This window comes from Schistocerca cancellata, chromosome 8 (assembly GCF_023864275.1).
Source record: "Schistocerca cancellata isolate TAMUIC-IGC-003103 chromosome 8, iqSchCanc2.1, whole genome shotgun sequence".
NCBI classification, from domain to species: Eukaryota; Metazoa; Arthropoda; class Insecta; order Orthoptera; family Acrididae; genus Schistocerca; species Schistocerca cancellata.
Genome location: NC_064633.1, coordinates 449,276,727 through 449,301,243, shown reverse-complemented (window position 1 = coordinate 449,301,243; position 24,517 = coordinate 449,276,727). Strand labels below are relative to the sequence as shown.

General features: G+C 43.0%; 2 protein-coding genes across 2 annotated transcripts in view; both read right to left on the bottom strand.

The window, feature by feature from the left end:
- Positions 1–14,324, bottom strand: part of LOC126094887 (calpain-D-like) — a 106,885-nt gene extending 92,561 nt beyond the window's left edge. Inside the window, exons 1-3 of the mRNA XM_049909523.1 lie at positions 14,202–14,324; positions 2,334–2,509; positions 504–2,020 (exon numbers count right to left, since the gene is read on the bottom strand). Of these exons, the coding sequence (XP_049765480.1) occupies positions 504–2,020; positions 2,334–2,479 (1,663 nt within the window). The 5' untranslated portion in view covers positions 2,480–2,509; positions 14,202–14,324. The remainder of the gene's footprint in view (positions 1–503; positions 2,021–2,333; positions 2,510–14,201) is intronic.
- The window catches only part of LOC126095623 (uncharacterized), a 402,540-nt gene continuing 392,149 nt past the window's right edge, over positions 14,127–24,517 (bottom strand). The window contains exons 3-4 of the mRNA XM_049910389.1: positions 14,377–14,563; positions 14,127–14,289 (exon numbers count right to left, since the gene is read on the bottom strand). Of these exons, the coding sequence (XP_049766346.1) occupies positions 14,127–14,289; positions 14,377–14,563 (350 nt within the window). The remainder of the gene's footprint in view (positions 14,290–14,376; positions 14,564–24,517) is intronic.

Sequence of the window (24,517 nt, the reverse complement as noted above, 5' to 3'; positions counted from 1 at the left end):
TTGAGTCTCGGTCAGGCACACAGTTTTAATCTGCCAGGAAGTTTCATATCAGCGCACACTCCGCTGCAGAGTGAAAATCTCATTCTTATGCAATAATGCTGACATTAAAATAAATGTTTAGCTATGTTTTGAATGTATTTTTGAGTTTTCCTGCTCATATATATGGTAACTTACACAGTGAAGCACAAACTTACAGTGATCAACAAGTAGTACACTTAAAGGCTAAATGTATATAAATATTTAAAAGAACGTAATGACATGTTGCCGTTTTGGATTTCCACCTTAGCATATTTATTTTCTTCCACTATTCATTTGGTTATTATGAAAATATTCACAAAACAAAGAAACCATTTCCTCATAAAAGATTTACTTTTCTGTTATAAAAATTAAAATGAAGAAAAATGTCATGCATTAAATGTTTGATTTTAAACATTTTTCTTTACTTAGGATATTAAATGTAGTCACAAGAATTATTAAATTTAAATTATAGAATTTTTACTAACCACTGCGGCGTGGAGCAGCAGCAGCAGCAGCAGCAGCAGCAGCAGCAGCTGGTGACCCATTAATGCGTGATGAGCTGGCCCGGCGCTGAGCAGGTCGCTGCTTTGGAATGGCCCCGCTGCTTCCAGAGCGAGCACCCACCACCTGCCGATGCGACTGGCGAGGGGAAGGACTGCGTGGAGTCACGCTGGGCTTTGGAACTTCCAGAAGTTTCTTTGTTGTTTCACAAACTTTACACACCTGAAGGCTTAATGGGTTTTTCAGTGTACACTGTCCACATGACCAAAACTCCCCCTTCCTCAGGGTCTTGTCTTCTACAGTACTAATACTGCGCAGTTTTGAGCCACCACACACAACACACGCATTATCAGCACCTGAGTTCACTAATGTACATTTTTTACACGTCCATTCCTGGTCCCTAACGCTATTAGCACTAAAGCCTTCTCCAGGCAAAAATTGGAAGTCATCTTCCAAGTCCTGTTCCAAGGTAGCTAATGTTGGTGTCAACCCTGGAACTGGTAATTGCATGAGATCACCATTAGTTAGGATTTCCAGTTCCTCAGATTCTTGAGATCCCTCCTTCTTGGTTGGCGTGTATCGAACACTATCTTTGGTCACAGTTATGAGACTAGGTTCAGTAAGGGAAGGAGGGGAACGCACTGAATTACATATATCACAGCTATCAGACCAAAGAGGATTGTATGTATATGAGCACTTTGTACACGTCCACATGCGATCAAATGAACTACCACTCAGGCTAGAATTTTCTGAAGAACCTGTTGACGATGATGAGGAATTTTGGCCAAGGGAGTTTTGGATGGTGTGCACAGGTGATGATACAGCAGGAGAAACAATATTGCCATTGGACACCTTGCTATGGTCCACATCAGCACCGGAGCCATTTGATGGCGATCTTCCAGGTATATTCTTTATTGTTTTCCTCGGAAGCACTAAGTTTGTACGGACAGGTTGGAGATGCTGAGTTGTTATAGGGTCAGAGATTCCAATGTATGAGTATCTTGTAACAGATCTATTTAAATTTTGTTGTTGCTGCAGCTGCAGATTCAGATTAACTGTTGACTGCAAGGCATAGTTGCCCTGTGTATCCATTTCAATCATGCTCCGGCGGTTGGCAATAGCTCGGCTACTTTGTAGTTCACTTCCTGTTGAGTGCACTTCAGAAAAGGATCTGCGATAAACTGGTTTAGGCCAAACATCGCTGAGCAGTGAACTTATTTCATTATTATTTTCCAGGTGAGAAGAATTTCTCACATAATGAGTGTCTTGGGGTGTTGATGATGCACCAAATAACAACGAAAAATCACATTTTTTAAGCCCAGGTGCACTGGCCTCTGTAACCGACTGCCAGTCAGGAACAGTTATAGTGACACCATTCCTCGGCAGTGTACCTGATGATGTTGCTGAAAGACTGCTGGAGAAATCCAGTGGGGTATTGAGTTTACGTGGTGTTTCACACACCTCGCAACGATCAGCACTATGAGAGTTGTGAAGTGTGCACCTTCAAAAGAAAACAAGAATAGAGAGTAATAAATGAATGTGTCACAGTGGTATTAAATTCATTATCATTAAATTAGTATTCAGTTAAAGGCTAAAAGAATTACATTCTAACTCAAAGAGGATCCTCGTCTGCAAGCTCAAAATCATCCCACTTATATATACGAAACTAAGATAAAGAGGAAATGCAACTTATATCTGAGTAATGTCATTACATGAGACAAATGTTGCAAAATACCATCCACCTGCCACCAAACCAACTTAAAACTAGAACTGAAATGTAAATAAACCCATAAAACTAATTGACATTTCCAAACCTTTGACAAACCCATGTTGTGGTAGCTTCCTGTATTTTAGCTGGTGACTGGCTGTTTCTTGCATCAATTTTTTCATTAGTGCTGACACCAAGGCAATGTGGTCGGGCTTTCCAGGCTGCTGCATCAAGCAACATGCGCTGAACCATTGGAGATTCACGTGGTGATGATCGACTAACCTGTAAATAATATATTAATACTTAACACAAATCATAAAATTTTAACCATAACAAAAACAGAATAACCAATTTCTTCCTTCATAACTATGAGTAAATTGTTTTCTCCCGTTGTGTTCTTTCTTTTAATGTCCTCAGACCTAATGCACCTGTTTCTCACAGTCCTTAGCTTGCTTTCAAATATTGCCACTAATTATTTTATCTACATGTCCTCCAACAAGTTTTGTTAGCTGGGTAATAATATATTGCAATCTCTAAAATTGGCTTCCCAGGTATGTATTTAATTTTCATATTAATTTATAGCTGCATTATAGCCCACATAGTATTTCTGCAACAACTGACCAACTAACAGAAAATTAGACAAGAGTTCTTTACAGATAGAACAGCAGTGGTTGTCTCAACTTTATTTATAAATGGATAATTCATATAATTTTAACATTATTAGCAATGGAACAAAGGGTAACTTACAAGAAAAGTGAAATGAAAAAGAAGGTATGCACATAAATGAAAACAAGGCCTCCTACAATCAGTACAAGATGCCGAAAGTAGTTACAATGTTGAGAAAATATTGCCACAGGAATGTCTGATTTCATATTGACAATAAAACAGTCATATACATAAAGAAACAAATGGAAACATGAAAGTAGCATAAAATATAACTACAGAAGTAATTCATCAAAGTGTAGTTGTACTAAAGAAAGTTAAGGAGAACCATAATCTTCTAACTACAAGAGAAATTCACTGAGCCAAATTCAAGAAAGGAGATGATACAGTTAAGTTAATACTGAAATGCTCATGCTGACAGATGCGAATAGGAATGTGACTCTCCTGAGAATGAGAATGTTTGATTACATGTACAACACATCAGTCATTTCAATCAAAATAATCAGGTTTTGAAAATATAATGTAATTGAGTGAATAAAAAAGCCACACACCAAGCAGCAGCAGCAGCAGGAGAAAATATATATAAAGGTTAAGTAAATGTGCAAGCTATCAGAGCCAGTGGCTCCTTGTTTCGGCAGAAGGGGTGAAAGGCAAGGTAGACAGATTTAGGAAAAGAACTGGTGAGGTTTATGAAATGAGGAAAGTTCAAAAAAGTTGCCCAGACACCAGGTCAGGGGAGACTTATCAGACAGGATGAGAAGGAAAGACAAACTGTTTGGTACTGCAACAGATGAGATCAGGGGAGACTTATCAGACAGGATGACAAGGAAAGACAAACAGTTTGGTACTGCAACAGATGAGATCAGGGGAGACTTATCAGACAGGATGACAAGGAAAGACAAACTGTTTGGTACTGCAACAGATGAGATCAGGGGAGACTTATCAGACAGGATGACAAGGAAAGACAAACTGTTTGGTACTGCAACAGATGAGATCAGGGGAGACTTATCAGACAGGATGAGAAGGAAAGACAAACTGTTTGGTACTGCAACAGATGAGATCAGGGGAGACTTATCAGACAGGATGACAAGGAAAGACAAACTGTTTGGTACTGCAACAGATGAGATCAGGGGAGACTTATCAGACAGGATGAGAAGGAAAGACAAACTGTTTGGTACTGCAACAGATGAGATCAGGGGAGACTTATCAGACAGGATGAGAAGGAAAGACAAACTGTTTGGTACTGCAACAGATGAGATCAGGGGAGACTTATCAGACAGGATGAGAAGGAAAGACAAACTGTTTGGTACTGCAACAGATGAGATCAGGGGAGACTTATCAGACAGGATGAGAAGGACAGACAAACTGTTTGGTACTGCAACAGATGAGATCAGGGGAGACTTATCAGACAGGATGAGAAGGAAAGACAAACTGTTTGGTACTGCCACAGATGAGATCAGGGGAGACTTATCAGACAGGATGAGAAGGAAAGACAAACTGTTTGGTACTGCCACAGATGAGATCAGGGGAGACTTATCAGACAGGATGAGAAGGAAAGACAAACTGTTTGGTACTGCAACAGATGAGATTTGAAAACCTGAGAGCTTAAAGCTGAAAGATAGGATAATAAGCAAGACAGAGACTACTGACAAAACATTGCAAGAGTTAATAACAGCAGAAAACTAAGTGCACTGCATGTGGTACAGGTGGATGGTGCGGAAAAATAGGCAGGTCAGATAACAAAAGATATAGAAAACTAAAATAAGTGAAGAAAGAAATAGTTAATGAGAAGAATGCTGAGACTGAAGGAATTAACATAAATTAAGGCCAGGTGGTTGTCAAGAACTATCAATATATTGTAATGCCAGTTCCCACCTGTGGAGTTCTGAGAAACTGGTGTTTGGGGGGGGGGGGGGGGAGGGGGGAAGGGAATCCAGATGATACATGTGGTGAAACAGGCAACGAGGTCATGACTATCATGTTGTAGAGCACACACTGCAGCAGGATATTGTGTGTTGCCATTATACACTCTCTTATCTGTGTCTGTTCATCCTAACAGACAACTTCATGGCAGTCATAACAATGTAAAAGGGCAAACAGCTGGTACATGAAATGTGGCTCTACCTTTGATAGTACATGTTTTGCCATTTACAGGGCTGATATAGGTGGTGGTAGGAGGGTGCATCATAGGGCAAGTGTTATAGTGGTGATGATCACAGAGTAGGAGCCATGGAGTAGTGCACAGGTGCATAAGAGCATGAGTCTGATCAGGATATTGCAGAGATTGGGCAAGGGGTGGGGGAGTGGGGGGGGGGGTATGTTAGAAGGGGGCTCCAAAAAGGTATTCTACAAATGGTGTGCAAAATGTCGGACAAGGTGAACCTCACTTCAGAGCATAATTTTGGGAAGTTATAGTGTTGTCAAAGCAGTTGGAGGGGTCAGCAGTACCAAAACTGGATGTGGCAGCATGGGAAATCTGCTTCTGAGTTAGACTGATGGGATAGCTAGATCCAGTGAAGGCTGAGGTGCAAGTGGTGGTGTTTTGCTGTAAAGAGTCTGCATCTGAACAAACATGTTTGCCCTAAATGCCAAGGCTGTATGGGAGGGAACGTTTGTCATGTAAAGGATGGCACCTGCCAAAATGCAAGTAATGTTGTTTCTTGTAGGTTTAATATAAACAAAATTGTGTAGCTGGCCACTGATGAGGATGAGGTCAACACCAAGGAAAGTGGCATGGGACTTTGAATAGGACCATGTGAAATTTAATTTGGAGAATGTACTTAAAGAGATTCCTAAAATTAAAGATTCCAAAAATTAGAAATTCCAAAAATTTTAACAGGTCAGCCTCACCATGAGTCCATATGGCAAAGATATCATCAATGTATTCAAATCAAACCAGGGACTGAAGGCTTATGGATCCCAGGAAAGCCCCATCCAAGAGACCCATGAAAAAGTTGTCATATTAAGGAGTCATCCTGGTTCCCATTGCCATGCCCTCTGATTTGTTTGTATGGCAGCTGCTCAAAGGTAAAGTAGATATCGGTAAGTATAAAGCTGATTAAAGTGAGCAAGGAGGACATCATGGGTTTGGAATCAGTTGGACACTCGTTGAGGTAATGTTCAGCAGCAGAGAGACCATATACATGGGGGATGATTGTATGGAGTAGGGGGTGGGGGGTGGGGGGTGGGGGGAGGGGAGTAGCAGGGTGATAAGCAAGGTGTGTGACAGGAGTGAGGTAGGCCCAGATTTCAGATGTTCTAGGAAATGGTTGGTCTCTTTAACAGAGAAGGGAAGTATTTGTACTGTAGATTGCAGGTGTTAATTCACTAAAGCAGATACATGTTCAGCTGGTGCTTTGAAGCCAGCAACTATGGGACAGTTTGGGTGATTGGGTTTTTGGATCTTATGAAGAAGATTAAAGATTTGGGTGTATGGTTCGGTGGTGTATGAAGTTCTATGGACTGAGGTGTTAGTCCGTGTGAGGGGTCTGAGGTGTGAAGAAGGTACTGTAGTCAGTTTGTATCACAGGGATGGGATCTTGATAGTAGGTGTCATACATACAGGTGTCAGACAGTTGTAGTGTACACCATTGCTTTCATACTCCCATCGATCAGGTACGGCAGTGATAGATCCCGTGTCCACGGGAAGGATAATGATGCAGTCATCAATTTTTAGGGGATGAAGAGCCTTGAGTTCTACAGAGGACAGGTTATGGTCATGTTGTAGGGATCTGTTGGATGTTAAGAATTCTTCAAAGGCTTGTAAAGGGGTGGTTCTCAGGCAGTGGTGGTGGATTAAGTTGGGATAATGTTCAGAACTGTTCAACGCAGTGTTCAGTGCCAAGTTTGATGTTGGAGAGGTTTGGGATTGTGATGCAAAGTGATATTTCCAGTTGTCATTATGTATGAAGGAAAGTAGGTCCTTCACCAAAGCAAGTTTAGGGCTGAAAGTGAGACACTTGGATAATACATATAATTCAGGAGGGGACACCACCTTAATGAGAGGTTAAGAACACTGCATTGCTGTGGCTGGTTCTTGTGTTCATGAGTTATTGATGCTGGGTCCATCCTGACTGATATTTTGCCCACTACACCTAGAATAGCTTTTTGAGCCCCCACCCCTCACCCCTGCCCAATTTCTGCAATATTCTGGTCAGACCAGATGCTCTTTTTGCACCTATTCACTACCCTATGGCTCTTACCCCTGTGACTTTCACCACTGTAAGACTTGCCCTATGCACCCTCCTACCACCACCTGTATCAGTCTTGTAACTGGCAAAACATATACTATCAAAGGGAGAGCCACATGTGAAATGACACATTAAGTGGACCAGCTGTTATGTAAACACTGTTTGGTCTTTTACATTGGTGTGACTACCACCAGCTTATCAGTCAGGATGAACGAACACAGACAGAGAGTGTATACTGCAATGCACAACATCCTGTTGCAGAGCGTGCTCTACAACATGACAGTTATGACGTTGGTGCCTGCTTTGCCACACGTGCCATCTAGATTCCTCCCCTGCCACCAGTTTCTGAGAATTCCGTACATGGGAACTGGCATTATATTCAGTACTTCATCTCAACTTCAGCATTGTTCTGTGGTACCACATTTCAAAATCTTCTATTCTCTTCCTATCTGAACTTTGCATCTCTTCCTATCTGAACTTTGCATCTCTTCCTATCTGAACTTTGTACTGTCCATTTTTCATTTCCATACAAGGCTGCACTACAGGATTACGATATCATTGTCAAAACTCAAAGACTTTATTTCTTCTCCCTGAACTTTAATTCCTTTTCACATTTCTACTTACAATACTTCACAGTTTGCTCAATCTACATACTGAATAGCATCAAGGATGGGCTACAATCCTGTCACACCCCCTTTGCAACTACTGACTCTTTCATGTCTTAACTCATAACTGCAGTCTTGTTTCTGCACATGTTACAGACAACATTTCACCACCTGTATTTTATTCTTGCTACCTTCATTGTCAAATGCTGTCTCTAAATCTTCAAATGATATAGGTGTAGGTTAGCCTTCTTTAAATGTATCTTCTACATCAAAGCATCAATGTTTGCCTCACATCTTCGTACATTTCCTCCAGAACCAAAACTGACCTTGTCTGAAGACAGGCTCTACCAGTCTTCTCACTCTTCTGTATAATAATTTGTGTTAGTTCTTTTCAGACATTAGTTATCTTCTTTGTAATTTGAATTTTTATAGCCTTCTTGAAGTCTGATGGTATGTCTTTCATTTCTCGTACATCTTGCATACCAGACACAATAATTTTGTCACAGCTTCTTTTTCCAAGGATCTCAATAAATATGAGTCAACATTGTCTACATCATCATAGGTTCTTCAGTATTCTGCCAAATTCTTCTCAGAGTATCATGTTTCTCATCTCTTTTTCATCTACTTTTTTTCCCTTCCCATAATACTGTCTTCATTCCCCTTGTACAGCCATTGTGTATCTTCTTCCCACATTTCAGTTTCCCATCTTTGCTTTGAGTTGGCTTCATGTCTGTGCTCTTAATAGTCATTCATGTGGTTCTCATTTTTTCCTGATGTCTCTTTAATTTTGCTATAAGTAGCTCATCTAATATATTTCATAGTCTGCACTTCTCCTCCATCCATTTCTCCTTTGCCATTTTGCGCAAGTCTGTATCCCCTTTTGCCTGCTTCATTTGCTGCATTTTTGTATTTCCTATATTCATCAACTAAGTTCAGTATCTCGTGTGTTGCCCACTGATTTCTCCTGGGGCTTGTCTTTAGCAGAGTTCTTCCCCTGCTGACTTTAGTATTTCATCTATCAAAGCTACCCATTTTTCATCTGTTGTATTATTTCCTGCAGTTTCAATCAATTATTGCCGAATGCTCCATATGAAATGCTATGACAATCTCTTACTCTTCTGAGTTATCCACATTCCTTTCCTTAATTTCTGACTGTTCAGAAGTAATTTATTCACTTTCAATCTGCAGTTTTTAGAATTTCTTCTGTCATTCTGTATTTATACTCATGGAGAAAAAAAGGCACCAAAAAATCAAAAGAAATCTGTTGTGATTTCTCATGTAAGGAAGGCCACATTTTTATGTAAGTTCTGCTTAAGAAATGTCTTGTACAACATATGGAACTTTACTACTTGGGAGGAATACAAATCTGAGGAGTTTGTAGTCACAGCAGAATTTCATAACTGTCATGTGGTAATCTAGGGCTATTGTTCTTCATTTGGACTCTGACAGTAGTACGCTTCCTGAACTGTGGTAATACTCTGGCTCTTTTTATGCCAACATGACAGAACTCCTAGTCACACAGCAAAGACCACTGCAACATGTTTCAAAGAAAATTAGGAGCATTTTGTGAGGTTATATGTTAAGTAGTGTAACAACAGACCCAGATATGAGTACATAAGGCAGATCATACATGATGTGGGGTGCAGCAATTATACTGAAGTGAAAAGGATGCTGGAAAGTGACAGGAATTGAGTTGATGACCAGAATAATGTCTTTTGTGGATGCTAGGTAATTGTTATTGATGATGACCTAATTATCCAAAAACCTGTTTGCAAACATATATTGATATAGCAGAACATAATTTGTTTAATCCATTAAATTTAAGGCATGCAGTCATGCAAATTTAATCTCTTCTACTGACATTTTGGCAGTGAATCTTCCATCTTTTCTCAGAGTACACCAAGAGACTGAAAACAGTACCAAGAGCACTTTATATTCTCCACCACAGTGGTACTGTGCATGCAAGTTGGCTTCACAGATGCTGATTAATCGTAGAGAGGTTTCAGACAAAGGATTCCTTCAGGTTGAATGCAAACACCTGAAGACCATCTTCGAAGCAAATGGATATTTCTAGCAACAGATTCCCAGGGCATTGCCCATGAAATGAAGGATGCAGATGTTTGATCAGGAATACAGTTATGACACAAGTCAACTGCATTCCTGCCTTATGTGAGTGCTCTCACCTCAAAGGTAGGCTTGATCCTCAAAAAATACAGTGTCAAAATGGTCTTCCATCATCTGACAAAGATATATGCTCCACTAGGTGCTGTCAGGGTTGACTTGCTGCTACAGAAGGCAGGAGTACCAGATTCCTTGTGAGAGTTGTGGCGGTTTGTGTATTGGCCAATCAACATGAACTGCTCATGAGAGTTGCATCTAACACCAATGGTATATGTGCTTGCTATAACCAAATAAATCAGCAGTGGCAAAACACTGCATAGATATCTCCACTCTATGGACTATACCAGCATGAAGATTTTAGCTGCCACTGTGTCATTTTAGGACTCTTGTGTTTTGCAGAAAGTGTGGAAATTTAATTACCTTATAATTTAATAATTCATGACAGTGGTTTTAATTTGGAAAAGTCATTGACTCTGATCCTTATTAAAGTCAATAAATTGCAGAGAAGGTGTCATGGTGTTGCCACCAATGAATAAACATTGAGGAAGGACTTGATCATCTGAACATTTCTCTAGATACCTCATGGGGCATGCATCTGCACAGTGTAGCTCTCTGCCACTGTGGTGAATTATAGTGTCATTTAGGTTCTATAACACCATGCATTCTACCTCACTTTCTGCATCTGACTCCCTCCTCCTACACATGTCCTCTACCAGTTGATAAAATTCCTCCTTTTCTTTGAATTTGTTGAATATCTTTGAAAATCCTATACATCCCACTAATTTGACAACCATAACCCAACTGTTTACTCAATCCTCTCCAATTCAGAGAAGCTGCCATGCCTGTACCAACATGCCCCAGCCTACCTCCACCTGCTCACCCTCCATATCCTATCCTAAGGCAACTTCACCCAACAGATTCTGTCCTTCAGAGCCAGTGATCTGCTGGTCAAGATATGCACCCTACTAGCTACAGCCCTCATCGCTATATCCTCTCCTAAGAACAATGATCCAACATTTCTCTCAGCCTCCAAAAACCGAACTTCACTCTTTCCTGTTCTGGTCTCTATTTATACCTCCTACTTCCCTGACCAATATTATCGAGCCATCCTTCCTTCCTTACTTACTTACCTACTTTTTTCCTACCCAAATGGCAGCTATTGGGAGCTGACCTCAAGGGACTTGCTGAATGTGTCACTATGACCATCTTATCAATGCCCAAACCATCACTATCTGAGTTTTATAGAAAATCACCAAAAGGGATCATTTTACTATCTGCAGAGATTATGAGTCACTACAGATATATTGTTTGGTGAGGAAAATGGACTCAACACTTGAGTCATTCTCAATAGCCCATATTATTTCTTAGCCAATGGCTGCATCAGTATGTAGTAGGGAGTGTGCATCTTCTCATGTTTCCTACTAGAGGACTGACTCAGTCCTTTGGAAGAAAACTTGAGGAAGAGCACACTTATAGTTCATGCTGAGACAGTCATCAGCTAAGAATTTATATGGGCTGCTGAGAATGATTCAAGTGCTGAAACTGGTTTAGCCATTAAACAATACATGTGAGCCCTGACTGATAACATCTGTAGTCAAATTTAGTGCAGTCATTGATGCTCTATGGTGAGAACTTGGGAAATATAAACATGGTTATTATATTTTAAATCCATTACAGAGGTTTAACTGTAAGAAAACTGACTGGAGAGCAGAGCAACATAACATGGTTGCTGCCAGCCCCCAATGTGTGGATTGGCAGAAGAAAGTAACAATAAAGAAAAATATATCTCCAAAACTAATTTCCCTTCTGCAGTGGAGTATGCATTAATTTGAAACTTCCTGGCAGGTTAAAAATGTGCACTGCATCAGGACTGAAACCCAGGGCCTTTGCTTTTTGCTGACAAGTGCTCTAATGACTGAATTAACCAAGCTCGACTCACAGCAAAGATCCTAAATTTGAGTCCTGAACTGGCACACAGTTTTAATCTACCAGGACTTTTCCAATCAGTGCACACTCCTCTGCAGAGTAAGAATTCATTCAAGAAACAACCCACTCCCCTCCCCCCAAGCTGTGGCTAAGCAATGCCTCTGCCATGTCCTTTCTTCCAAATGTGCTAGTCTCACATGAAGTTCAGAGACTAGAAGATGAGATACTGGCAAAAGTAAAGCTGAGTGTATGTCATGAGTCATGCTTGGATATCTCAGATGGTTGATCAGTTGCCCACACAAGGCAAAGGTGCCACGTTTATGTCCCAGTGTGGCAGTCTCAGTCATTTGGCTCAGTCCAAAGATGGTATAAGACACACAGCTGAAATATCTGTGGACGATATGGAATTCATAAGGCTGCATGTCCGACATTTGATGGATAGTTCATTATGCTGTGAAAGGTTCTAAGTGATGGCAGCTTGTTTTACACCTTCAGTTATGAAATTATATGAATGTGTGATGTCTGTTCTTTCAGACATGTCTGAAAGAACAGATATCATGTGGAATCTGCAGCTGTGATACATATTATGCAAAACTGAAGCTGGAGGGGGGAGGAAAAAGGAAAGGCAAGAAGCTAATGATAGCAGCTGCATCAGGACTTCATGCAGAATTGGTGGCAACCAGTGAAAATGTGTGCCAGACCAGAACTCGAACCCAGGATCTCCTGCTTACTACATACCTGTGTTAACCACTGTGCCACCCAGACACAGAATTTATTGCAAATGTGGGGACTATCTCAACATGCTCCCTTGCTAACCCACACTTCCACTTTGCACCACCTATCCTCAGTCCTTGTCGATGTCCTCCACGCTTGCTGATTTTAGATTTCCACCAGAGAGTGAATGTAATTGTGCATCTCTGCTGAAGTTTGTGGATTCATTGCCCATTGAGGCAAATCAATTATATAAATGCATGGTGTCTGTTCTTTCAGACATATCTGTGAAGGAGCATACACCACACATTCATATAACTACTGAAGAATATGTCTGAAACAACAGGCACCATGCATTCATATAACTGATTTGCTTCAGTGGGCAATAAATTCACAACCTTCACTGCGGATGCACAATTACGTTCGACCACTGGTGGGAATCTAAAATCAGCGCACATGGAGGACAATGACGGAGACTGCGTACTAGGTGGAAGGGTGAGTCGACCGGAGAGCATGCTGAAATAGGTTGTGCATTTGCGATAAACACTGTCTGTGTATCATCATCATCATCAGTTATCTGCTATATTAGCAGGTCCTTTGCCTCTCCATTTTCTGCGATCCATTGCTTCCTTCTTAAGGCTGCTGTATGTTGTACCGTCCATCATGTCATCCAGTATCTGGAATCTCTTCCTTCCTCGCTTCCTTTTCCCTTCTACATAACCTTCTGAAACTGTTTTTATCAGTCCGTCATTATTTCTTAATATATGCCCAGTCCAATTTCTTTTTCTTCTCTTTATTACATCTAGTAAGTGTCTTTTCTCTACCACTATTCTCAGTACGTCTTCATTTTTTACTCTGGCCATCCAACTTATTCTTGCCATCCTCCGCCATGTCCAGATCTCAAAAGCCTCCAGCCTTTCTCTGTCTTTTTTCCTCATAGTCCATGTTTCAGCGCCATATACAAGAACACTCCATACAAGACATTTTATGAGTCTCTTTCTGAGTTCTCTGTCCAGACTAGTGCAGAAAATTCTCCTTTTCTTATAAAACGCCTCTTTTGCCATTGCTATCCTTGTTTTAATTTCTGTGGTGCACTTCCAGTCGGTGTCTATCCTGCTTCCAAGATACTTAAAATTTTGCGCCTGTTCTAGTATTTCTCCATTCAGCATAATTTTTATTTCCTTATTTCCTCCTAGTGCCAATACTTTTGTTTTATTTGTGTTAATTTTCATTCCATACTTTTTTTCCATTAGCTGCAATGGTGTCCACCAAATCCTGTAATTCTCTTTCCCCTGTGGCTAGGAAGACCATGTCATCAGCAAACTTCAAACACCCTACTCTTCTTCCTCCAATTTCTACTCCTTTGTCATCTAATGAGCATTGGTCAATCATATTTTCCAAGTAGAGGTTGAAAAGAGTAGGTGATAGACAGCATCCTTGTCTTACTCCTTTTCCTAGTCTATCTATAAAAACTGTCTGTGTAGTGCAGTAGTTAATGTAACTGCCTAGTACACGAGAGATCCCGGGTTCGAGTCGTTCTCCGGCACATATTTTCACTCATCGCTGCTGATTCCGCATAAAGTATTGATGCAGCTGACATCAATAGTTCCTTCCCTTCCCTTTCCTTTCTCCCTCCTCCCCCCTCCCCCCTTCACCTTCAATTTACATACTCAGGAAACTGTACTACCAAGATGTGTCGGAAGATTCCACTAATGTGAGAAAAGTTTTGTCTTGGGAAAGAGATAAGAAGATACTGACCTTAGACTTGACACGCTCGTAAACAGAGCTGTAGTGCCTCTTGGGCGAGCGCTGCTGCTGGCAGGAGTCATCCTTGGGCGCCGGTGACCTGGGGACGGGTGAGGAGACGGGGGTCGGGGTGGCGGCGGGGGTGGGGTGGGGGGCGGAGTCTGCGGCAGATACGTCAGCAGCCAGCGCTGGCGCTGCGAGATGCTGCTGCTGCTGCTGTTGTTGCTCGGGGTCTCGGCAGCCGCAGACGGCGCAGCGCGAGCTGACGCTCACGTTGTAGAAGCGGCACTGGCCGCAGGGCCACGCGTGCTGCAGGCTGGGTGCGCTCGCAGGCCGCTGTTCGCCGCCTCCGTCCAGCGACGCGCCCTCGCAACCTGCCCACAAGCAAGCACCAACATCTGCACTCCGACCACTATCACTACAACTTTCATCTACATCTACGCTCTGCAAGCGCCCTTATGGTGTTTGGTGGAGGGTGCTTTTTATCACTGCCACTCCCACAATTTATTGTTCCACTGCCGAGAGGAGTGCGCGAAAACTGTTGTAGCTGAGCCTGCGTGTTAGCTTGATAATTCATAATTTTCCTTTCACGGTCTTTACAGGATTTGGTGGACACCATTGCAACTAACGGAAAAAAATATGGACTGAAAATTATCACAAATAAAACAAAAGTATTGGCACTAGGAGGAAATAAGGAAATAAAAATTATGCTGAATGGAGAAATACTAGAGCAGGTGCAAAATTTTAAGTATCTTGGGAGCAGGATAGACACCGATTGGAAGTGCACCACAGAAATTAAAACAAGGATAGCAATGGCAAAAGAGGCGTTTTATAAGAAAAGGAGAATTTTCTGCAGCGGTCTGGACAGAGAACTCAGAAAGAGACTCATAAAATGTCTTGTATGGAGTGTTCTATATGGCGCTGAAACATGGACTATGAGGAAAAAAGACAGAGAAAGGCTGGAGGCTTTTGAGATCTGGACATGGCGGAGGATGGAAAGAATAAGTTGGATGGCCAGAGTAAAAAATGAAGACGTACTGAGAATAGTGGGAGAGAAAAGACACTTACTAGATGTAATAAAGAGAAGAAAAAGAAATTGGACTGGGCATATATTAAGAAATAATGACGGACTGATAAAAACAGTTTCAGAGGGTTATGTAGAAGGGAAAAGGAAGCGAGGAAGGAAGAGATTACAGATACTGGATGACATGATGGACGGTACAACATACAGCAGGCTTAAGAAGGAAGCAATGGATCGCAGAAAATGGAGAGGCAAAGGACCTGCTAATATAGCAGATAACTGATGATGATGACGTGAGGTATACAATACGGACAGAAGTGAAAAAATTCGTGGGATACCTCCTAATATCGTGTCGGACCTCCTTTTGTCTGGTGTAATGCAGCAACTCGACGTGGCATGGACACAAAAATTCGTTAAAAGTCCCCTGCAGAAATATTGTGTCATGCTGCCTCTATAGCTGTCCGTCATAGCGAAGGTGTCCGCCCCGGTAGCTGAATGGTCAGCGTGACGGATTGTCAATCATCTGGACCCGGGTTCGATTCCCGGCTGGGTCGGGTAATTTCTCCGCCCAGGGACTGGGTGTTGTGCTGTCCTCATCGACTGCAGGTCGCCGAAGTGGCGTCAAATTGAAAGACCGGCACCCGGCGAACGGTCTGCCCGACGGGGGGCCCTAGCCATACGATTAAATAAAAATAGTGAAGGTGTTGCCGATGCAGCTGGCCGATGTGGCCGAGCGGTTCTCGGCGCTTCAGTCTGGAACCGCGCGACCGCTACGATCGCAGGTTCGAATCCTGCCTCGGGCGTGGATGTGTGTGATGTCCTTAGGTTAGTTAGGCTTAAGTAGTTCTAAGTTCTAGGGGACTGATGACCTCACATATTACGTCCCATAGTGCTCAGAGTCATTGGATCCATCTGTTGCCGGTACAGGATTTTGTGCACCAAAGCAGATGCCAGACTGAGATTCATTGGAAGAATCCTAGGGAAATGGAATCCGAAAACAAAGGAAGTAGGTTACAGTACGCTTGTTCGCCCACTGCTTGAATACTGCTCAGCAGTGTGGGATCCGTACCAGATAGGGTTGATACAAGACATAGAGAAGATCCAACGGAGAGCAGCGCGCTTCGTTACAGGATCATTTAGTAATCGCGAAAGCGTTACGGAGATGATAGATAAACTCCAGTGGAAGACTCTGCAGGAGAGACGACGCTCAGTAGCTCGGTACGGGCTGTTGTCAAAGTTTCGAGAACATACCTTCACCGAAGAGTCAAGCAGTATATTGCTCCCTCCTACGTATATCTCGCGAAGGGACCATGAGTATAAAACCAGAGAGATTAGAGCCCACACAGAGGCATACCGACAATCCTTCTTTCCACGAACAATACGAGACTGGAATAGAAGGGAGAACCGATAGAGGTACTGAAGGTACCCTCCGCCACACACCGTCAGGTGGCTTGCGGAGTATGGATGTAGATGTAGATGTAGATGTAGAACTGTGCTCTCGATTATATCCCATAAATGTTCAATGGGATTCATGTCGGGCGATCTGGGTGGCCCAATCATTTGCTCAAATTGTCCGGAATGTTCTTCAAACCGATCGTGAACAATTTTGGCTCAGTGACAACTCCACCGTTGTTTGGGAACATGAAGTCCACGAATGGCTACAAATGGTCTCCAGGTAGCTGAATATAACCATTTCCAGTCAAGGGTCGTTGGCTTCGTGGGGTCTGTGCCACACTTGAACCTTGCCGTCAGCTCTCAACAACTGAAAGCGGTGCTCGTCTGACTACGGCACTGTTTGGCAGCCGTCTAGGGTCCAACCGATACGGTCACGAGCGCAGGAGAGGCACTGCAGGAGACGTCGTGCTGTTAGCAAAGGCACTCGCGTCGGTTGTCCCCTGGCGTAGCCCACTAACGCCAAATGTCGCCGCGCTGTCCTAACGGATGCGTCAGTCGTACGTCCCGCAACCACTGCTTCTCTGTTAGTACTGACAACTCTACACAAACGCCGCTGCTCTCGGCCACTGCGATGTCCGTGGTGAATGGTAATGCCTGAAATGTGGCATTCTGGGCACACTTTTGGCACTGTTGCTCTCGGAATAGGGAATTCCCAAACGATTTCCGAAATGGAATGTCCCAGGCTTCTAGCTCCAAATACCATTCTGCGTTCAAAGTCTGTCGTACGGCCATAATCGCGTCGGAAACCTTTTAAAACGAATCGCCTTAGCACAAATGACATCTTCGCCATGGCACAGCTCTTTTATACCCTCCTGAGTACGCGATACTACCGCCATCCTTATACGTGCGTATCGCTATCCCAGGACTTTCATCACTTCAGTGCATACCATCTGATCAGAAGTGTCTGGGCATCTCTACAAAATGGGGAATTAAGCCCTAGATGTCACAAGAGGCGGACGCTCCAGCGTCAAAGCAGGCCGTACTATCAGTAGAGAAACTGTTGTGACCAGACGAAACTACTTTCGTCTGGCCATAACTGTGTGTTCCATCATTGCTCTGGGAGAAGGCTCATCAAACTAGAACACATGAAATATTACAAGGTGTGCAACTTCGCTTCCGCCGTTTGCCGATAGGTGGCGACAACGGTAAGTAGCGGTCGAAAGAAAAAGATCACAGACGTCAGGCAGTTAGCGTGGACCTCGGTCAACATAACCTCATTGAAACAGTAGTCGATTTGTGTCTGTATCATACAGATGCTCTTGGTTGAAAATGTCAGTTTAGGGGACTGATTCTCGTCATTTGGGGGAGGTGTTACTGTTTTGTTTCAATATGAAGAAAACACCGACTGAGTCTCATCGAATGCTCTCAAGTACGTATGGTAAGGATACTATTAGTGAAAGAACGTGTCGTGAGTGGTTTCAACACTTCAAGAACGATGATTTTAACGTTGTACACCGGCATAGTGATGGAAGAGAGAATGTTTACGAAGATGCAAAATTGGAGACATTGCTGAGTGAAGACTCGCGTCAAACTCAAGAAGAATTGGCACAATTAGTGGGAGTGACACAGCAAGTCATTTCAAAACGTCTCAAGGCTATGGGCATGATTCAGAAAGAAGGAACTTAGGTCGCGTGTGAGCTGAAACCAAGAGACGTTGAACGGCGTTTGTGTGTGAACAGTTGCTTCAGAGGCAAAAACGGAAGGGATTTCCATCGCTTTGTAATCGGGGACAAAAAATGGGTTCATAACGGTAACCCTAAACGCAAAAAATCACGGAGATATCCCGACCATGCTTCCACGTCGACGGCCAAACCGAAAATTCACAGCTCCAAGATCATGCTCTGCCTTTGGTGGGACAAGCTCGGCGTCGTGTACTATGAGGTGTTAAAACCAAGTGAAACAATCACAGGTGCTTGAAACTTCGTGGAAGATTAAAACTGTGTGCCGGACCGAGACTCGAACTCGGGACCTTTGCCAGGAAGTTTCATATCAGCGCACACTCCGCTGCAGAGTGAAAATCTCATTCTGAATCACGGGTGCTTGTTATCGAACGCAATTAATGCGTTTGAGCAGAGCATTAAAAGACAAACGGCCGCAATACAGCGAGAGGCAGAATAAAGTGGTTTTCCAGCATGACAACGCTCGACCCCACGTTGCAAGAGAGGTCAAAACGTACTCGTAAACGTTAAAATGGGAAGTCATAACCCACCCGCCGTATTCTCCAGATATTGCTCCCTCTATCACCTGTTTAGATCAATAGCGCATGGCCTGATTGACCAACATTTCCGATCTCATGAAGAAGCCACAAACTGGACCTATTCGTGGATCGCTTCAAAAGATGAACAATTTTTTCGGCGCGGAATTCGTGCACTGCTCGAAAGATGGGAGAGAGTAGTGGCCAGCGATGGAAAATACTTTGAATGATACATGTGTAACCAATTTGTTCCATTAAAGCCTTAAATGTTGGGGAACAAACGGCGGAAGCAAAGTTGTACACCTTGTAGTTCACTTTATACATACATATATGAATGGAAGGTCTACTCAACTTCGACACACTTCTTTGCCTCGGGAGTGCTTGACAATTTTAAACTGAAACTTCCTGGCAGATTAAAACTGTGTGCCCGACCGAGACTCGAACTCAGGACCTTTGCCTTTCGCGGGCAAGTGCTCTACCATCTGAGCTACCGAAGCACGACTCACGCCCGGTACTCACAGCTTTACTTCTGCCAGTATCTCCTCTCCTAGCTGTGAGTACCGGGCGTGAGTCGTGCTTCGGTAGCTCAGATGGTAGAGCACTTGCCCGCGAAAGGCAAAGGTCTCGAGTTCGAGTCTCGGTCGGGCACACAGTTTTAATCTGCCAGGAAGTTTCATATCAGCGCACACTCCGCTGCAGAGTGAAAATCTCATTCTGGAAATTTTAAACTGTCACTGACTATGAAAACATCACCTGAGCACTAAGTAACAAACTGTTCTCTTTAAGCGCAATGTTCGACAATTACGACAGTCCTGCGTGATGATGTTCACTGCTGTAGCTGAGGTCTCAAACTGGGCGCAGCACTTGCACGCTCGACACTATATTGTCCTCAGTATGAGGGCGCCGCTACGCTAAGAGGGAGGCGTGGTCTTCTGCAGCGCCTCCCATTCGTTGCTGCGCACCGCAGCGAGCCTTCGCTAATGTCTGTGGTATCGCTTCGCATTGCCAACTGTGGCAAAGAGACCTCGGGACGATACCACAGAAATATTAGCAGCAGAGTAGTTCGGTCAGCAGAGCTCAATGACTTTGAAAGTGGAGTATTCATTGGATGTACGTGAGTAACAAATCCATTATAAGCTGTCCAAGTCGACTGTTGTTGTGACTGTGTAGTGGGAACGCGAAGGAACAACCAGAGCTGTACCAAGGCAAGGCAGACCTCATGTATTGATGAACAGGAACTGTCGAACACTGCTGAGGGTGGTTGTAAAAAAATCGCATGAAATCAGCGAAAGAAGTCATATGTGAATTGTAAAACGCCACCAGTAGTCCAGCTAGCACAATCATTGAGCGTAGCGTAACATTATGGAGAAGGCCTCGGTAGATTAAGTAAAACTTTCTAGTTTATCTTTACAATCTGTTCACACAATATTTTGACACAGATCATTTGTATACACCCTATAATTTCTCCAGACATGGATTTTACAACTTATTGAAAAGTATCTTCAATGTAGACTTATAACAAAATTTGCAACTACACAATTATGGAGAAAATATAAATTTTGAAACAGACAAAATGCATATTACGTGTAAACAAACCTCTGATCGTTAACATAATAGAAATAGCCATGTTAATTTCAGTAACAAACCAAAAGATGAATTGTGCAATATTGTTAAAAAATCATTTAAATTACCTTTTGAATTTTTAAGTCTCATCTGAAAACTTTGGAGACAGAGACACTGAAATGCTTCCTAGTTTTTGTCAGTTTTATCCCAAACAGAAAATAACTAAATTTGAAATATGGAAATTTCTTCGTAATTTTGATTTAAAAACCATCATCGATTCACAAAACTGTCAAACCAGAATTAATTATATTATTTGTAAATCCTGATGTGAAACATAAAATAGATGCAACCTAGTTGTAAAAAAAAAAAAAAAAAAAAAAAAAAAAAAAAAAAAAAAAAAACACACAAAACTGCAAAACGCCGGTTTGACAATCAGAGTGCAAAACACGCCGAAGTCAAATTAAGTATACCTTTTTCAACAGAATATAAACATCATATTCCCGTAAATAATTACCAATAGCTGTTGTAAGCATTATTCTCCGCCTGTAACTTCCACATTCTTCAAGCTTTTCTAATAGTACTAACCTGTGTCGAAAGCTTGTAAGCGAAAACCAGAATAACAACTACAGCCTGAACCCGGAGGTTTTACGAGGTCTTTGACGTCTCGATGTGGACGACGTACTTGGTTGTTAAAAAAAAAGTCCAAGTGGCTGGGAGCACTATGGGACTTAACATCTGAGGTCATGAGTCCCCTAGTACTTAGAACTACTTAAACCTAACTAACCTAAGGACATCACACACATCCATGCCCGAGGCAGGATTCGAACCTGCGACCGTAGCGATCACGCGGTTCCGGACAGAAGCTCCTAAAACCGCTCGGCCACAGCGGCCGACGAGATGGTAGGAAGTGGATGTGTTTTGAGGGTCGCTCTAACAACTGTTGTCATCACTAATATATGTGAATATTATAGTAACAGTGAAAGTGTGTCAGAACTTGGAAGTAAACCATCTGCTGGAAAATGACATCATGGCCAAGACTCTTTATTTAAAGACAAACGTCAAACTTCTTATCAGAACCTATTTTTATAAACTTGCACAAGAAGCAGCAGTCTGGGAGACATCGCCAGGAACTTTAATAACTTCAGAAAGCTAAGCAAAAATTAATTCAGCTACACCTCCTTCACTTTATCCAAATTTAAATACTTTAGGGTAGAAGACGAGTACCCAAAAAGATATTCTGACAGGTGGATGAAGTGACGCTAGAGCAGGAAATTAAAAATAAATTGCGTACAGTGGCCGTGCAGTTCCTCATAAGCCACGCATTTCTGCAGACATTGTTAAGCGACACTTCGAGTGGTGTAAAGAGCGACGCCACTGGTCATTAGATGACTGGAAACGAGTGATTTGAAGTCATGAATCATGGAGTGATGTGATGATGAGGTTCCATACTCCGAGGAGCATAGGGAACGATGTGAGAGACCCGCGCCGCCGTACTAAGCAAGGTCCTAGCGGAGGTGGTTTGCCATTGCCTTCCTCCGACCGTAATTGGGATGGATGCTGATGATGAAGACAACACAACAACACCCAGTCATCTCGAGGCAGGGAAAATCCCTCACCCCGCCAGGAATCGAACCCGGGACCCCGTGCGCAGGAAGCGAGATCGCTACCGCAAGACCACGAGCTGCAGAAGAATCATGGAGTACCCTGTGTTAATCCGTGGGTGGGTTTGGAGAATGACTGGAGAAAGTTGTCTGCAACGATGTGGAGCGCCAACAGAGAAGTACGGAGGAGGCAGTGTTACTGCAGAAGTTATGGAAACATTTTACAGCATTGTGTACACCGTACAGTAGAGAAACGTTTCGGAGACGAGATTTATCGTAACAGCATGTGAAAGTATCCTGACAAAGTATCATCTATGAGGTAATGGTTTGTGGTCGTGAACATTCCTAAAATGGACTGACCTGCCCGCGTTTCGCACCGAACCCAACGGAACATCTTGGGACGAATTAGAACGCCGATTGGGCTTCAGACCCCAGCGTCCAACATCATTACCTTCTTTGGTTTCAGCTCCTGAGGAATAGTGAGCAGCCGTTCCTCCACAGACATTCAGACACCTCACTGTCTCCAGTAGTCAGCAGTGCTCAGCCCTTCACTAACGACCACTAAAAGGTGTCAGAGTACGTTTGATCAGGTAGTGTACATTATCATGCCTACTTGATTACGACTCCAAACTCTGGAACAACACTCGAGAATTGGTCGCATTACCATCTTGAATGTGTTTTCCTTCGCAGACGCTCCGGATTTTTCTAGAAACCTTCCAATATATCTTGGGTCTTCCATCCGCCTTCCTTATATAGATTCCATGTGTCTGTCTCATTTCATGCAACTTATTAGTATTATGCATAAATATTACACGATTTGACGTGCTCAAGATGTTTATAACTGATTTTGTAATCGGTTGCTATTACGTCACTGCGAGGTACGTCCATCTGGCTTCTAGCCACGCCTATCCACCCCACAGGTGCGAGGGGCATTTGGAAAGTCCGTGCAAAAATAAAAACCACTTACGTGTTTGGGGTAAACGTTTTTTATTTTTCGACATGGTCTCCTTTTAGACGTATACTCTTCATCCAATGCTGTGCTAATTTGTTGATCCCTTCCAAATAATAGAAACTGTCCAAGTCTGCAAAATAGCTATTAGTTGCTGCAATCACCTCCTCGTTTGAATAAAATCTTTCTCCCGCCAGCCATTTCTTCAAATTGGGGAACAAATAGTAGTCTGACAGAGCCAAGTCTGGAGAATAGCGGGGATGTGAAAGAGTTGGAATCCTATTTCCATTAATTTTGCGACCACAACTGCTGAGGTGTGTGCTGGTGCATTTTCGCGAAGGAAAAGGACTTTTTTGCGGTCCAATCGCCGGCGTTTTTCTTGCAGCTCGGCTTTCAAACGGTCCAATAACGATGAATAATATGAACCTGTAATAGTTTTACCCTTTTCCAGATAGTCGATGAGGATTATCGCTTGAGAATCCCAAAAGACAGTCGCCATAACCTTTCCGGCCGAAGGAATCGTCTTTGCCATTTTGGTGCAGCTTCTCCCTTGGCAACCAATTGTACCCATTGTTTAGATTGTTGTTTGGTCTCAGGAGTATAGTAATGTACCTATGTTTCATCCACAGTGACAAAACGACGCTTAAGGTCCCGCAGATTCTTCCTGAACAGCTGCAAACAATCCTTGCAACACTTCACACGATTCCGTTTTTTGTCAAGCGTGAGCAATCGCGAAACCCATCTTCAGGATAGCTTTCTCATGTCCAAATGTTTATGCAAAATATACTACTGGCCATTAAAATTGCTACACCACGAAGATGACGTGCTACAGACGCGAAATTTAACCGACAGGAAGAAGATGCTGTGGTATGCAAATGATTAGCTTTTCAGAGCAGTCACACAAGGTTGGCGCCGTTGGCGACACCTATAACGTGCTGACATGACGAAAGTTTCCAACCGATTTCTCATACACAAACAGCACTTGACCGGCGTTGCCTGGTGAAACGTTGTTGTGATGCCTCGTGTAAGGAGGAGAAATGCGTACCATCACGTTTCCGACTTTGATAAAGGTCGAATTGTAGCCTATCGCGATTGCGGTTTATCGTATCGCGACATTGCTGCTCGCGTTGGTCGAGATCCAATTACTGTTAGCTGGGTTCAGGAGGGTAATACGGAACGCCGTGCTGGATCCCAACGGCGTCGTATCACTAGCAGTCGAGATGCCAGGCATCTTATCCGCATTGCTGTAACGGATCGTGCAGTCACGTCTCTATCCCTGAGTCAACAGATGGGGACGTTTGCAAGACAACAACCATCTGCACGAACAGTTCGACGACGTTTGGAGCAGCATGGACTATCCATTCGGAGACCATGGTTGCGGTTACCCTTAACGCTGCATCACAGACAGGAGCGCCGGCGATGGTGTACGCAACGACGAACCTGGGTGCACGAATGGCAAAACGTCATTTTTTCGGATGAATCCAGGTTCTGTTTACAACATCGTGATGGTCGCATCCGTGTTTGGCGGCATCGCGGTGAACGCAC